The sequence below is a fragment of the Pyrgilauda ruficollis genome, unplaced genomic scaffold, assembly GCF_017590135.1.
Source record: "Pyrgilauda ruficollis isolate IOZ18807 unplaced genomic scaffold, ASM1759013v1 scaffold14, whole genome shotgun sequence".
Classification (NCBI taxonomy): Eukaryota; Metazoa; Chordata; class Aves; order Passeriformes; family Passeridae; genus Pyrgilauda; species Pyrgilauda ruficollis.
The window spans coordinates 129,061-146,553 of NW_024512543.1; the positions used below are offsets into that span (position 1 = coordinate 129,061).

The 17,493-nt window shown below is 34.7% G+C and overlaps 1 protein-coding gene across 1 annotated transcript in view; it reads right to left on the reverse strand.

The window, feature by feature from the left end:
• Positions 1-17,493, reverse strand: part of DPH6 (diphthamine biosynthesis 6) — a 190,151-nt gene that overhangs the window by 21,678 nt on the left and 150,980 nt on the right. The window contains exon 14 of the mRNA XM_041460167.1: positions 16,769-17,174. Coding sequence (XP_041316101.1) covers positions 16,769-17,174 — 406 coding nt within the window. The remainder of the gene's footprint in view (positions 1-16,768; positions 17,175-17,493) is intronic.

The following is a 17,493-nucleotide window of genomic DNA, read 5'->3' on the forward strand; positions in this document are numbered from 1 at the left end:
ATCTTGCAATGAAATCTGTGTGAAAGGTTCCTGGGGGCTACAAATTCTATCCACTTCAACAGAAGGTCATGATTATGCTTTTAGGGACAATAAAACGTTTTAGCAAATTTTAGACAAATTCTATTTCTTTCCTGTTCATTACTTGACTTTTTAGGGGTTTTATCTAACATAAACTCTGTGATCCATAAAGAAGACAAGCAACAACAATCACAGTCAAACAGCTTTAAGTCAACCTAGTGAGCTAGTCAACTCCAGTTCACAACTGCAGGATGAAGCTTGGGGATGATCAAGAAAGTCACCTCAAACACCAGATTAAAACACCCCTAGGAGCTTCAAGATCATGAAACAGATTAATGAAATTAATGAAATTAATTCCAAACATGCAGAAATGTTTAGCCTTTAGGAGGAGATAAAAGATTAATATCTGGTCAAAGGCTATTTATAAATGAGCTAACATGGAATTGTCACTTTGCAAATTTAACACAACTAGTAAAACTAACAAGCATTGCTGCAGGAACACCAGCAGTTGTTAGACAAAATACTTGTTAAGGATCATAGTGTGCCTGTGAGTCTGGTTTTTTGTGATGGTGAACATTTGCCAAAAGAGTTGGTCCCTCAGAACTGTATCAAGAGCTCAAGTGTTGAATCTGACCATTCAAGATGCAAATTGTACTTGTTCCAAATCTCCTGTATTGCAACTGAACTTGCAACTATATGAAAATCAAGTAGAGTTCTTTAGTTCCTTTATAATTTAGCAAGAAAAATTATGCATCTCCTATTAGTTTCCTGTGAGGTAATGGGGCAGAATAATAGATGAGCTACAGTCCAATATCAGCAGTGTAAGGGTAAAATTTGCTTTCTCTGTCTTGGTAAGGTCTCTCCAACTGGTACATTTTAAAATGAGTTTGGAGACCCCTGAGCAGCTATTGCCATGCTGTTCCCACTTTATGAATAGACAGAACACTTCCAATGCAGCACTCTGAAAACTAAGAAGAAGCCAAGACGAGTTTGCAGAGTTGCAATCAGATGCAAATAAAATTTTGGATGAAAACTGAAGTATACATTTTATAGATATACTTCATAATACCAGAAAATTAAAATGACCTCTAAAAACACTGAGCCTGAATACTAGCTTAGAAGAAAATACTTGAAATTTCTTAAAATGTCAGGAAGAAAGTGATGGCATGCTGCTTAGGCAAATAATGAATACATGAAAAACCCAGAAAAAGTTAAGTAGTTCAGCAAGACAAAGGTAAAAAGAAAAGCTTAGTAATTAAGCTAAATATAACCACAAAGGGCTTGTATTTACCTACATAGAACTATAGTTAAAACAGCATGAAGGAAAAGAAATCTGTGCTTCAAAATATCTTCTCTACTCTAAGATGATATTAGGGTCAGCTGACTGACAAGGGGAAACTTTTTTTGGAAGAGATTAGAGAGCAAGAGGATATTCATGTGCATACACACACACACACATATACATATATATATATATATATATATATGAATACATACTTGTTTTGACTTTTAAGATTGTTCCTACCCTTTCATGTCTAGTCTAATATTCCAAGCTGGGATAAATCAAACTGACTCGTATAATGATAACAACATGAAATATAATATAATAATTTTGGCATATTTTAAAATACCTAAATGTGGCTTCACATATTTTTTCCAGTAGAGTTATTAAAAATGAAATTTCTATCAGTAATTACATGTAAAGTGCTTTAAATAATTTTTAAACCTTAGTAATAGCCATATCTTAAAGTTGTACATTTTAGGTCTGTAAATGTTATTTTACTGTAGTGTCATAATGAACTTAAAAGTAGATAAGAAGTTTTGTATTAAAAAAACCTGGATTATTGACATTGAAGAATTTGCTGTAGGTTATCTTAGGTTTTTAAAAGGAAGAAAATGATAGTCTAAATCAAGTTTCTCCCAAGCATCTATTCTTATCTGTCTACCTAGATGCACACTCTGTCTTTGCATCAAGCCAGGCAATTGTATGTCAGCATTCACTAAATTTTAAAAAATGTACCATACAGACATAAGCAGCACAGAACACCACCTCCCTCACCGCTATGTTTCTAAACAAGAAAAGGAGAATATTTTACGTACATTACTGTGGCATGGATGGAAGCTGATAGTTTTGATGATAATCAATTACTCAAAAGACTTTAATTACACAGAATATGTTTCTATATAAATTTTATATATATTATATATATTTCTATATATAAATTGTGTTTGTGTAGACAATGAAAAAATTTTACATTTAGTTTTATTTTCTGATCTTCACTTCTGATTCAATGTAGTTATCACAGTCCTCTGATTATTTAATTCTTACCTCTTCATGCCTGATAAAATTTGTTAAAGGATTTTTATTTTTTCCCAGTCTTTTTATGGGACCACCTTTAGCAAGATAATTTAAAATGTGAGCTTCAGTTCAGAAAAGCAGATAAACATTTATATGAGTGGATTAGGTAAGTGCATATCTATTGAACTGGTGCCACATTTGCTAGTGCAATTTTCTATAAAACATTAATTTATATATCTTAAATACTATTTCAAATTAGTCAATTTACATGGTACACACACATACATAAAAAATTCATAATGCTGTACATTTACTGTTGTAGTTTGCCTATTCTTTTAAACCTTTTTCCCCGTTGATGCCAGTATAATCTAATAAAGGATAACATGGTATTTCTTACAGCTCCCAAACACTTTCTTAAGTGCTCAATTTCCTTTTTTATTCTGAAAGGCTTTCTCTAAAGTATGTCATAATAATTCACGGCTGTTTCATGTCCTAGAGAAATCATTCAGGTTTACATTACAAACCACATTAATTTTGAGTGTTCTGCACTAAAGCATAAGTATTTCTAATTGTACCATCTTGCTGTTCTTAATTGATAACATGTGGTTTAGTATAGGAACTGTACAAGTAATAATATTATTTCTCAGTTGACTTTATATAAAGTAAAAGGCTAATTTATCACTGCTACGGGTGAAATTTGTGTACCATGAAATGAATGTACAGAGGCTACTTCAGGTTCTTTTTTCAAACTAAAAGTGGATGCATCACCAAGAACCCAGGAAAAAGTATTGCAAGTCTTTTCTCTTTCTCCTCCTATTTTGCTAAGTTTTAAAATGTATGTTATGACATCATGGAATCAACATGAAAGAAGGGTACTCTGTACAGGACAAAGCCCTGAATAAACATACACCAAGCCCAGCGTAGGACTGCTTTTATAAAAGGAAAGACAGAACACCATCCATAAAACATGAATAAATGAAAGATGATTTGAATTCATGAAATGTTCTTGGTGCTTAAACATAAGTTACTTAGGAGGCCACAAGTTTTCTATGAAATCTCTTGATCTTGCACAAACATGTACTGAAGTCACAGACAAACTGCTCAAGGTCAGTGACAGAGGGGACAACAATCTAAGCCTACTGTCAGTGACAGTGAGCACTTCATATGGCACGGAGACATTCTCTTTAACTGAAAAAAGGCCCATTATTACAAAATAAAAATGAAGTTACTGTGCTGTATAATGAGAAGTGACACTGTTTTTGTAATGTCTCAACAAATCAAACCCAAAATTTCAACTTTATCATGCAAGCTCTGGTCCATTACAATCACTGACTTGAATAATGCTTCAGAAGAAAGTTCCAGTTTGCTTAGGAATCCTGATACCAACACAAAGTTGAGCTTCTCTTCTGAAGCAAAGCTGTGCTGCTGTGGCCACTGACTCTACCCTTACCTTAACTGTAGGCCAGCTGTCCCCATGCAGACTCCAACAGCACTAAACAGCACTCAGCTCTTCTCAGGGGACACATCAGAACTTCACAGTATCAGGAACATAAAAAAATTTTTTTTTTGCTTTCCAATCTCCCTATTCCTTTTCTTAATACAAAACCTGTTCTTTTTTCAAATATTGGCAACAACCAACAGGGTGGATGTGTTGCATTGTCCATGCCCTGTGTGGACTGTGTGTGGTCTATCAAGTTTCTTTTGTTTCCATGCTACTACTTTCCTTCTGCAGCAGGGGCAACATATTAGTGGCTCCTGATTTAATAAATAACATCCAGTAGAATGCAAGCTGTGAATTTCTGTACACATGTTTTTGCTTACTACTTCTGGCTACCAACTGTATTTTCAGCACAGAATAGTAAGTTTTTATAACAGAATCTTTGGCTTTATAATCCTGCTTGCTATACTCTGGTTTGAGTCAGTCACATTTTTTCTGGATCAAGAAATTATAGAATGCTTCCTCTTGATTTTAGGCTCACTGTGCCTGCCTTCAAGTTTTACTCTTGTATTTCTTGACTCAAGGCTGAGACATGATTTATGTGGTCTATAATAAGGGATAAACTGAAGTCAAAAGAAAGGACAAAACCAGGAGACCAAAATGGAAGAGCATAAAACATCAAGCAAGTGGAGTACTTCAAGATGAAGCCTCACATTTTCTATGACCCCTATTGAAAATGAAGCACTAAATTGTGCATTTGAATTGGATCAACTGTGCTTAAGTTTCTTCCCAGTGATAATAACATAATTTCTGTTAATTTCAATAGGTTCGGATTTCATTCCACCTAAAACCCAAAAGAACAGTAGCCAATGACATTTGACTTGCTTTCCATAGCTCAGATTCTTAGTATTTGCAGAGAACAAGCTTGAGCTTGTTTTATCTGTCTTGACAAATTACACATCAGAGCAGGGACCATCATTTGGATGAACTAGAAACTGCAGTCTCTCACTAGAATTATTCTGGTGTAAATGGGCCAAGGTCTTGCCTCTAATTCTGTGGCTTCTTCTGGCTGCTGTGTGCTACTTTTCCACCAGCTTTGGACAGGTTTCCTTTGTGTACCAGAATAATAAACCAATCTTCCTATGTTTGGACAATCATACGTAAGTCTTAGTGTCTTGCAAAAAGTGTACTGTTTGCTTTTTCTCCTAAATGATAGCATGGGAGGCATGACTTGACATTTTTGAAATGTGTCTTACAGTGATTAAAATAATCAATTGAGGTTCCTAGCCAGCTCAGAGCTAAAAAGATACCATCTCTTAGAAGAGATCTATTGTAGTATGACATGAATGCACCTTGGAACTGATAAAGTCTTGTTATCATAATTGACTGTGAATGAGTATGCTTTAAGTGATGAGAACTCCCAAAAAGCTTTTCAGCCTCTCTGCAGTATATTCACAAAAAGTGAAATGTAAAATTCATGAAAAAATGCAAAAGAATATTGTAAGCAATGTGCTTAACTCCTGCCTAACACCAAAGTTTTCCTTTTAATCCATACTTGCCAAAGACATTTTCTGAGATGCATCCTATGCATAAACTTATTACAGAAGAAGTATTAATTTCTGTAGCGAGGAAGTATTATACAGCATGGTTTCTATCAGAATGAAATTTTTGCATGCTTTAGAAGTTTGAAAAACTTCTGCATAAAGAATTCTGAAACAAGTCAAAAATAAGCAATGCTTTTAATGAAAGCACTGTTAAACAGCTGAGGTGTCTGTTTCTACATTTTTAAAGGATCAAAAGTTTAGGTGCTTTGCATGCTATCACAGATAAAAACAATCACAAGACAAAATACTAAGAAAACAAAAATTTAAAAAGCCTGATCTAAATATAGAAATCCTTATTATTTCTGTTGCTATTATAGTTTGAGTGACCCAAATACTTGATTAAATCACAGCAGGTAAATTATGATACATGATATAATACAAAAGAATTCAAAGCACATTCTATGTAGTTAATGCACACAGAAAAAAAAAGAGTAATCAGCTAAATTAGAATATATTTATCTTCATGTATATAACTGTAGAAAATGCCATAGGCTGGCTTCTATTTGTTCTTTTCATAAAAGCTTGGAAATGACAAGATCTCTGGACTGTTTTAAAATGACCAAGATATAACCATTAGAAGAGCAATCTCAAAACAGATTTGATATCAGGCTCCTTTCTGGAGCAAGACATGCACGTCAACAAACTCTTCTTCAGGGCTCTACTTCACTGTTCTCACTATTGTACAGCCTCTAAAGAGAAGCTCGTTTTGAGAGGTGCTGAGCTGTAACTTAAGCCAGGAACTTAATGAAAATAAAGCCCCACAATTCTGCTATCCTCTCTGAAGTTACAACGTCAATTCTTCTGTGCCACAAACAGGAACTTGTTTGTAGCTCTCAAACAAATTTACATCCATAGTATCAATAAATGGTTGTGACATAGCTGTGACATATTAACTGTAAAATAGGTGAGACACTCTTATTTTTCTTGCACCTAATTTCACCCAATTACCTGGAATACTAATGCTTACATTCCTGGCATAATGATTAAAACAAGCCAGGACTCTGTAAATGTCAGAAACAACAGCTTCAAAATAATTTTTTTGTTTCTTCCAGCAATATTACTATTAGGTGAAGAGAATAAACTTTGATTATCAAAGTTCCTAAAGTCTTTTTGTCCTAATAAGCAGAAGTTTTGAACAAAGTCTAGGGGGTTTATAATGTAATTTTTTTTATCTTGAAGATTATTATTTTAAAATTCTTTCAGAAAACCTACTAAACCCCAGTCAAATTAGTATCTAACCCCCATATAAAATGATATAACCAATATGCTTAAATGAGGAAAACAAAGTTTTTTCCTATAGAAGATATGACATTATTGATGACATAAATATTGAAATTCATAACATGATTCCTCATACTCAGATGTCTCAATCATTATCAAATGAATCAAACTCTGGAAGCACACTGGCTTCAGACTCTCATAAGAAATACTCTAGCTATATAACAGCCCCATGATAATTCTAATTCTGAACTTGTGTGAGTTCTGTTAAGATAAAGAGATGGAAAGAATAAAATTCAAATGTGAAAACTATAGAGAAATGACTTAAAAAGAACCCCCACCAAAACCAAAGAGTCCAGACACTTCTAAAGAAACATTTATCTTTTAGAGATATGCTCTGATAGGAAAAACCTGCTTGCTGGTTTCAGTAATTGTTATTCAAGTAGGTAATGGGACCAATCTTTTCTAAGAGTGCGGGGTATTAATGAGAGACAGAAAGAAACAGGGTTTTTTCTTTCTGAATCTGCAGTTAAGTGCCACTATTTTTGGCCAATTCATTTTAATTGAATAATAATATATAGTCATAGAATAATTTTGAGAATCATAGACTAACTTTGGGGGGGGTAAGGCTCTCTGAAAACCATATAGCCCGATCTCCCTGATGACCAGAGCAAGAGTAACTTTAGACATTTTACCACTTTTCTAAGGGGCTTGTGCTGTCAGGTTTTCAGGATCTCCAAGGTGGAACTGTCACAGCCTGTGGGTTTCACTCTTGTGGAGAAAAATTCAATCCTTGTGTCCAACTGGAATATCTCCTGCTGCAACTCATAACTGTTGCTCCTTATCCTGGTGTAGCCCTTCTATGAAAATATCCTCTCCTTCTCTGCAATGCAATTAAGGCAAGGGAAGACTGCAATTTGTCTCCTCCATAGGTGGAACCTTCTGTCCTAGGTGGAACTAAGGCAGTTCCTTCAGTACTTTTAACTCTGTTCTATGCGCCACTCACATGAACTTTTACTTTGGTGGCCCTTCTCTGGGCTTTCTCCAGTTTGGTAATCTCCTTCTGTGATTATCCTACCTTAGTATTTCAGGTATGTCAGCTGACATCCCTCTGTCTACCGGCTACACTCCTGCCATTCAGAAGTAATACAGAATGAGAAGAAATGTTCTAGTTCGCTACAATGAAAAAAATTACCTTCTTCCAATGTTGATAATTCAAACTTAACAGTGCAAGTAGCAGACATGACTAAAGGGTTGCTTTCAGTGTCAATGAATTAGTGCAACTAACTGGATTTTAACCCAGCTAATACAATGTATTACTTGTAAAGGCTGAGCAACGTCCAAAGCAAGTTAAAAAACTGTGGATTTTTCATTGCTTGCTTTAATAAGGATTAAAAATTACTCACTAATACATAATAACTTTATGCTGTTTTAAACCTGAATTTATCAGAAATTTAAGAGGAAATATGCTATTGGGAGCACAACTGCATATATTATGCAAAGTCTAATTGCATGAAGTGTGACAATGGCAAAATACTTTCTTTTGATGGTTAGTTACAGCTGTGTTCTTGGATTATAAATTACAGTGCAGATGGCAAAAACAAGAAAACAACCTTCCTCTCCACTTTTTAATGTGAAATGGAATCATTATACCCAAGAAGTCAAATGAAACCCCAAGCCCAATTTGTGGGCAGTAAAGTGGTTGAACAAAATTACAGTACTTTTATGGATTCTAAGCATAGTTTTTATATATTTACTTCTACCTTAGAGTATAATTTTCAGAGAATTTCAAAAACAAAGAAACCATCCTTTATAAGTACAAGCTGAAAGTATTTTAAACATAAAGCCGATTTGTGACATTTTTAAAATTTAGACAATAATTATCAAGCAGTGTCCTTCAGACCATTTTCCAGTCACAACTTTTCCCAGAATTTAAAAGACTGAAATATAATAATAATAATAATAATAATAATAATAAAATCCAGATCCACATTTTAGCAGCCTTGAAAAAAAAAAAAAAAAACCCAAAAAAAACCAAAAAAAACCAAAGCAAGAAAAAAAACACAAGCAAAAAAATCCTATGTATCTTTTAGTTTGCATAAAAAAAACCCCAAGAGAAGGTATGCTATGAGTAATAACAATGAAACCAGTAAGCTGAGTATTGAGGATGCTAAGTTTGGCTGCACAGTCCAACTTTGAGTGTGCACCAGAGGCAGTAAACACAGGAGAGTTTTTTGCTCTAACCATCTCTGTGGAGCACAAACAGGCCTTGCTTCCTTACTCTGCCTTCTGTCTTCAGGCCCCCTCTCTATATTGAAAAGAAACATGTCAGACTATTGAGAAGGGCCAAGGGCAGGGGAAACAACTGGACAATGGAACACAAAGGCATCTCATCACTTTTCACTCTGATCAATAAATAATCCTTGCGTTCCATGCTATCTCTTGACTTAGGAAAGTAGCTTCTTTGGCTTCTATTATCCAGATGGACAAACGACAATATCCAGGCTACTAAATCAAAGTCTGCCTGCAGCACCATCTTCTCATACTGTAAGATGCTGCCTGCATTTGGGGTTTGAATCAGAATATTATGTCAATTTCTTTTTAGCTTCACAATTTTGTAAACAATTATTCCATGCCATTAGATACAAAAATCATGTCTGTCTCCAAGCAAATGGCCAAACTTTTTGGATAACCTCACAGACTGCTCAAATGAGTTGCTGACAGACTCCTGACAGCCCTATTTGATACCAGATATATTGAACAGATAGATCTGGACAACAAAGAGAAGATACCACATCCTACTGCTTGCAGAATAGAGAAATTCAGCATGGCTCACAATTAGACACTTTACAAAAGTACTTTAAGGCATTACCCATTTAACTGCTATACTTATTACAACCCTTAAAAGTTAGATTTTCAGCAGCTGCTTATCTCAAGGAAAAGTCCCAACAAGGAAAGCCCAGCCTGTCTTATAACAGTCAAGGCATCTGACAAAAGCTGATAGGCACCATCAGTGGTATCTACAGTTGACAAAAGGCAAGATCTTACAGAAATAAATTAACTTTGAGATATTGGAGGAGGAAGCACTAGAGGAGACACCGGAGAGGAAGTAGAAGACTTTCAAATAAGATTTATGGATGGTTTTGGCTATCAGTCAGTGCTAGTTCAGACACCTCACTTTCCCTTTTTCTATCCAAGAGTTATACGAATTTCTGCTCTGAGCAGAACTGATACTTCTCAGTGCAGAGATTATGTGACAGAATGACTGACAATGGTCAGCCAGCCAGTTCTTCCTTGCAAAATTCAGTATTTTCATTCATAGATCTAATTTTTTAGGTTTGCTAGACAAAGAGCAAATGGTAAGCATTTTGGTACTAAAGAAGAAAAAATACAGAAGACAAGCTAGTCATGCTACTAGCTTGGTGCTACTACTAGGTCCATCTACTGCAGTATTCTGTTTCAAGAAATGCTCCTAAATAAATATCTAGATTAAATAATAACAAGGGATGCAGCTATGATATTATGCCCAGTTCATTTTGAGCCTCCATTTGTTTTAAGCTCAGTGGACTTCCTGTGTCAGATGTAATTTCACTCATCCAAACACCATCATAGTTTCTTTTTTCTTCACTTGTAAATAAAAAGTAATATAGAGATGGATCTATACAAATGATGAAAAGTCCCTTAGAAATCAAAGTTCTTTAAATGTTTATAGATTTAGAATCATAGAATTGGTAAGAAAATGTTGGCATGTTGAAACAGTCCCAGAGAAAAACTTCCTATGCAATTGTAAACTGTAATCTGTGATGTGTCCCTAAAAAGTAAGTTTGTTACAAATGGTTTCTGGACAGCTAGACTGGTCATATATTCCTCACATATTAAACACCAGATTATACAAATTTGGTGTGGCTGATGTCATGCTTTTATAGCTCTTCTCTGTCAACAAAGCACTAAACCAAGTTTCTCAAAATTAAATTTGTTGTTGTAGTATGGCATTTATACTTCATGAATTTTATGCATTTTTATACAGTTTTACAGACATTTATGCATTATGGACAGACCATGTACACTTAGATACCATTTTTCTAGAAGGGTAATAATTTGTTCTGATTCCTTGTAGAGCTAATTATCAAACTATCCCTTCTGACTCGTTACAGAATAGACTGAGTTCTCATTCCATAAGTTTCTTTACATCTATTCTCTTAATATCTTGATTGACTTGCATATACATATACAATACCAGCACAACCTTAAAAAATAGAAAAAGTTAAAAATTTCAGCATTTTAACAGCTATTTAATAAATCTGTTCTCTTGACTGGATAGTTTGGGTAGCAATAGCAAGATTGCCACCTCTGTGGCTCAAGATCAATTTTAGTTACTTTCATCCTTTTAAAATGTCATTTCAAACATACTCACAAATCACTGTTTTCTAATTGCTTCAGTATATTATAAGCTGATTAATTTCCCAAAGTACTAATATAACTATTTTTTTTTTCTGCTTGAACTATCATACCTGGTAATTATATTTTCTTAGCAGGAAACCAAAGAAATTAAAATTGAAATTTTCCTCTTTCAGATTCACAATTCTTCTCACATTTTCCACTGAGAATAAATTAATAGAATTCAATAGAAAACCAAGCCTAAATTTTACAGTCCATTTCAGACAGCATCATGACATTTAAAAACACTTTTCTTCAGCCAAATTATATATGTTAGTCACAACAAATACTTCATTTTAGTTAGGGCCTGCAAAGCTTGAGCTAGTGACTGTAATTTGATTTTAAAAGTATTTATTTACCTGCTTCACTGTTATTCAGTAAAGAGTTCTTAATATCTGTTTAGTTTCTACTCACGTGAGTAGTTCTCCACAATTGCTGAGTAAATACCAACTACTCACATGAGAATGTGTAGACCTACATACAAATGTGTGAAGGTTCAGATTCCAGCTGTCCCCACGGGGAGTTTTTTTCCCATTGTATAATGGCATATCCATCAAGAAAGTTAAGCTGAAATAAATTTCTGATGTGAATTTAAAGTACGTTGCTAAAAAAAAATTAAACTTCAATGAACACAGACATTCATTATTGTCAAAATGCATCTTGGTATCTTCAATTGATTGTCTTCCTCCTCTCTCAGATTTACACTACATAATGCATTCTCTCTGTACTGGAAATGTTTTGGAAAACATCTGGAAAATGTGTTGATAATGCCATGTTTTATCAAATAGAATAAATCTTGCCAGATGGAAAATCGTTAGTTTCAAAGTTGTATGCTGTACATGCGTCAGGGTGTTACTCTGTCATTGCAAGGACTCTAAATGAGTGCCTAACCACCAGGGCTTCTCTTGCAACAGAAGAAAAAGTCCCATTACAAATAAGATTTTTTTAAAGTTGAGCTGAATTATACTCAGCCCATATTAGATGTTTTAAAAAATACAGGGTGTTGTTGAAACTTGCTAAACTCATAAGTACCAAGGGCCTCTTAGACATACACATTTACAGAACAGAGCCACTTTAAACACTAATTATGTATTAATTTTAATGTTCTTATCAGACGGTCTCTTCCTAGTCTTTTTTGCCTTTTTATATTCCCAGTCCATTTTTTCTTTAGTATTAAAAAGGCATTGTGTAATATGGTGTCTGGTGAAAGCAGGATGTGCTCTATTCCCAAATAAATATTCAAAAATATTTTGCATACATCTTGTGAACAAGACTTGTTAAATCATAATGTGATGACTTATAAACATTCATCATTCCTATACGGAACTATAATCTAGTCAACTGCATGGTATAGCAAATCATCCTGACATGTTTATATTAATGCACATTTGAATGAGAATAAGAAAGAAATAGTCAAATTTATGTTAAAGACTTCTAAAGGCTTAACAGCATCTTACTAAGTATATATGTCAGCTTAATCTAATCCTCCTACTTCTAATACGTTCTGTGGTCTCAGCATGGTGCCCATAATGCTCTTGCATGTTATGAGGGATTGCCTCTGAGAAGTTCACCATCAGTACTACACTTTGTTCAATAAAACTTCACATCTGGTCTTAGGATGACAGAAAGCTATCTGTCTCCAATTTGCATTACAAACCTTTAGCTTCTTTTGACATCCATAACACCGTCTGTAATAATTTCCAATAACCTGTTACAATATGCCGAGTAGATATATTCCTGGTTCTCATCTTACTGTGTCAGGTAACAACACATTTCTAATATTTATTTGGACAATTTTAAATAAATGACAACTTCTTTATAGCAAAACCCCATGCATTATCTAATCAGAGGCTCATTTGAGAAGGCCTGTGGCAGTACTTGCTCCTTTCACTCCAATGATTTTAAGTTCTAATCAGAAAAATTACCTTTATTTTTTTTCTGTGCTTTTGCTAGAAAAGACAATACATTTCAATTCATGATTTTACAAGAGTTATTGAAGACTATTTACTAATCTTATGACATGATGGAAGTCCTCCTGAAATCTACTAAACTGTAACAACTATCTCCTTAACCATCTTTCCTGATTTCTGAGCATCGTAATTTCTACTTTTTCTATTACAGATACATGTCTTATGTGTTTCACATTAAAAATATTTGAAGAAAAGTGTCTATTATTCCCTGCTACATTATTAATATTATTTTTCTTCAGCAGAAAATGCATCTGCTGGTAGATGAAGACCCAAAAGGACAGATCTACTTGTGGGATTAACAATGTCTAACACAAGTCAGAGATCAAACGTGTCACTAAAGGATGCTCATACAGATGGTTAGCAACCTCTATTACCTGAGCTGAATTAATAAATGGCAATTGAAAAACTGGTCTCTCACTATAATTTGCTTTCTGGCAGCCACATCAAGGAAACAAAAATTTTTTAAAAGTCTGTGTATTAGGTCTGTAGATTTACAAATGAAGATCAGTAATTTCCTGCTTTATCTTCTGTCCCAGTAAAATGGTATTTTGTGTATGAAAGGCAGAAGTAAATTCTGTTACCCACCTAGACCTACTCTGCAACAGAAAGTAACCTTTGGAGGTAGTAGAAATCACCACTGAGACATCCAAATACTCATAGTATCTTAGGACAAGTCTACAGAAAAAGGTATGAGCAAGTTTTGGCCATGCTTAGAGCTGACAAGACACAGCCACTGCTACTGTAAAACCAGTACTGTTCCCTCTTGGGATCTGCCCCATTCAGATACATGCATTCTACAACAGGACAGGCTCAAGAGGAAAACAGGAATAAACTGGAAGGAGCTATTGAAGGAATAAACTGAAAAAGCTAGATTGGAAAATGGAAGGAGCTATTGTTATCAGAACTTAACAACCTCTAATACCTTGATCTGGTCTTATAGAAAGGTTAAAATATCTTGGGATTCAAAAGAAAGACATGATACTATCTCTGGTATATTAAAACTGGGAAACACACTAAAGGACACACAGAGCTGCAGTAGTCTTGCCTCTCAAAATTAAAGACTGCCAGTAATAACAGAGAAGATAAAACACAGACTTATGTCATCTTGCTTATGGACACTGTCAATGGGATACTGAAATTAATGGGAACAAATTGGACACCTCACACAACATTTTTTAAACTGACAGTTAATATATTTTTGTGAGTATATTTTAAATTATGAGAAGTAGAATTATACTACTAGTGCAAAAGACAGTCAAGGACATCGTTCACTAATATGGTGCATTGTTTTAAAAGCTGATGATGCTTCAGTGCAGACTGCATGTCTTACAAAGCTCCAAGAACATATAGTACCAGTACCAGGAATATGTCCTGTGTCTTAACAATATATTAGTAATTAGATTTCTGATTTTGAACCAGAAAAATGTTAGTGTGTGTGCATATATATATATATATAAGTCTTCTATCAGATAGAAATTATCAGCATGACATACTTCAGCAACAACTGCTTTAATTTCAGAAATTCTTTTTGAATATATATCACAATTATTCTTCCACTGCACTAACTTCCTAGAAATTTTTAAAAAAAAAAATTATTTTTAAATTCTTCATCAGTGAATTAGTGTTCCTTGTAAATTTAATGTATTCTATATATTCTACAGATTTGCAATCATGTATTTCTTACCAGTGGGGATAATGATAAAATTGGTATAATGACAGGAATTATTATGACAGTGCAGAGATCTGAACACAACAAGAATGAATATATGACAATCACACAAATCTTTCAATGTCTATGCTATTGGTAGTATAAAATGAATGGAACTGAATCAAATTTTTATGCTTGCAATTAATACAATATATTGAGAAATATATTTTATAAAGCAAATGAAATTTGTTTGAAAGTAATTATTCTATGGTCTGAGTAATACCAGAAAGAAAGTAGGCTAAACAGTAATGTTAATCCCATGCCAGAAACATGTTTTATCAGGTTTCCTTTTAGCTCTTAAACAAGATGTAGTAAAAACAACAACATTCTGTCAGACTATATGTTCATTCCTTGCTTTCTGGATTAAATATGCTTATTCTATGCCACATTTTTATAGCTTTCAATTCCTGTACTTTAAATCTATTAAACAATGTCAAGTTGAATTTTCTTCAAAAACTGCTGCAGGTTAAGAAAAAAAATAGGACAGTAGAATATTTGAGGGCTAACATTTATGTCAGCTAATTAATATGGATCAGTTGTGGTCTACAAGGATTTTTAAAGTGCATGCATGTTTGAGATAAATATAGACTAAGGATCTGATTTTGTTTCTTCTCAAATTGAACAAAGTTCTTACTGATTTCCATACAAGTATGGTCTACCAGTTTTGTAGGTCTGATAGATAGAATAAGCTTTTATGCTCTTGCAAAATGTTAGTTGTCCCAAATAGAGCATAGCCCAAAATGCAGATCTACAACATAAGAAATAAGTTGTAGTTGTAATATTAGATTTATTGCTCTATGTTCTCCCTACTTGGTAAGAGAATCAGATTATGAGAAAGTAAACACTGGGGGAAAACCCAACAAATTTGTTTGGATAGCAAGTTCTATTTAAATAAGTTAGTTAGACATCAACCCATGTTCAAAACCAGACGCCCTCTATTCCAGAGGATACACCACCATATCCTTATTTTAAAATGTTAATATTTCATTATTCATTCTTAAAAGAGTTCCAGCTAGAAGACAGGAATTGGTTATTTGAACATGGTTCTACTCCGTGACAAAAAGAGGCTACCAAATGCCCAACTGTTCAAACACTTTAAAGCAAAAGATTATTTCTCCCTACACTGAATTCTAAGGTGGCTGGATTTCTCTTGCATGGAATCACAGGATAACTCAGATTATAGCAAAATTGTATAATCCAACCTCCTACTCAAAAGCAGATGTGAGATTAGAACAAAAGTAATCCAGGACTTCATCCTGTTTGGACTTCAGGAAGCTCAAGAACAGAGCCTTTCAATATGAGAAACAAGCCTGGTAGCTAGAAAAAAAAAAAAAAGTATCGTAATTGTAGAACTGCAGAATTATTTCAGTTGGAAGGGTCTTCCAAGATCATTGAGTCCAGCTGTAAATCTAACACTGGCAGGTCTACCACTAAGCATCAAGTCTACTACACATCTTTCAAATACCTCCAGAGGTGGTGACTCCACCACTTCCCTGGGCAGCCTGTTCCAATGCTTGATAACCCTTTTGGTAAAGAAATTATTCCTAATATTCAAGCTCAGCCTCCCTTAGTGCAACTTGAGGCTCTTTCCTCTTGTTCCGTCACTTGTTACTTGGGAGAAGAGCTCAGCCCCCACCTTGCTAAAAGCTCCTTTCAGGCAGTTGTAGAGGCTCGTAGGGTCTCCTCTGAGCTTGTTTTTCTCCAGGCTAAAACCCCCCAGCTCCCTCAGCCTGTCCTCATATAACTTGCTCTCTAGATCCTTCACCAGCTCTGTTGTCCTTCTCTAGACATGCTCCAGCACTTCAATGTCTCATTTGCAGTGAGGACCCCAAAACTGAACACAGGACTTGAGGTGTGGCCTCACCAGTGCTGAGTACAGGGAGAAAATCACTGTCCTGGTCCTGTTTGCCACACTAATGCTGATATACAGGCCAGGATGCCACTGGCCTTCTTGGACACCTATCCTTGAAACACTCCTCTAAAATTTTTTCTTTTCCAATGAAATTTGATGTAGAAGTAAACAAGATGTATCTTATGCTTTGTATTACACCTGGTTCCTGTCATGGTGAGTCTTACCTTTTTGCAGTGTTTCAGCATCAAAGACTTGCTCCTTGAAGAAAGCTCTGAAGGACAAAGGACTGGCACTGCAGTCTTCTGAAAGTTTGTCGACAGCTTGTTTAAACATAGCAACTAAGTCATGAAGAGGTCCATCTAAATCACAGTGAGAAGTAGATGAGGAAATCAAGCTCAGGCGTACTGAGATTGATGCACAAGATGCAGAACTAGACTCCACAGATTCACACTCAATTTGGAAGCCCTCTGACAACATCTTCATTGCAAAATGTTTTCTTTGGAGTGGATCATCTACTACTGCAACAACATGCCATTCAATGGCAGCATCTCTGGGTAGGTGAGATATTACAACCACAGCAAGCAACCCACATACTGCAGTTTCATCATGATACATCTCTGAATCTTCAGCCTAAAAGATAAACAAAATATTGTCCATATTACAGAGCTGTAGAAAACAATGTTGCTCATATTCAGTTAAAATATTAAGAAGTATATGCAGTACAGTTATTTCATGCAAACTGCTTTTCCCCCTCAACTTTCCTTATTGAAAAGTCATCTTGAGCAATCATGAGTTTATCTGACAGTATCTCCTCATTTTTGCAATGTCAAACCATTACTATGCCTGTACCACAAAAAAAAAAAAAAAAAAAAAAAAAAAAAAAAAAAAAAGCTGATCATAACTTATTTTGCACACATTCTGCAGTCAAGAGAAGTCTTTTTGCATATGT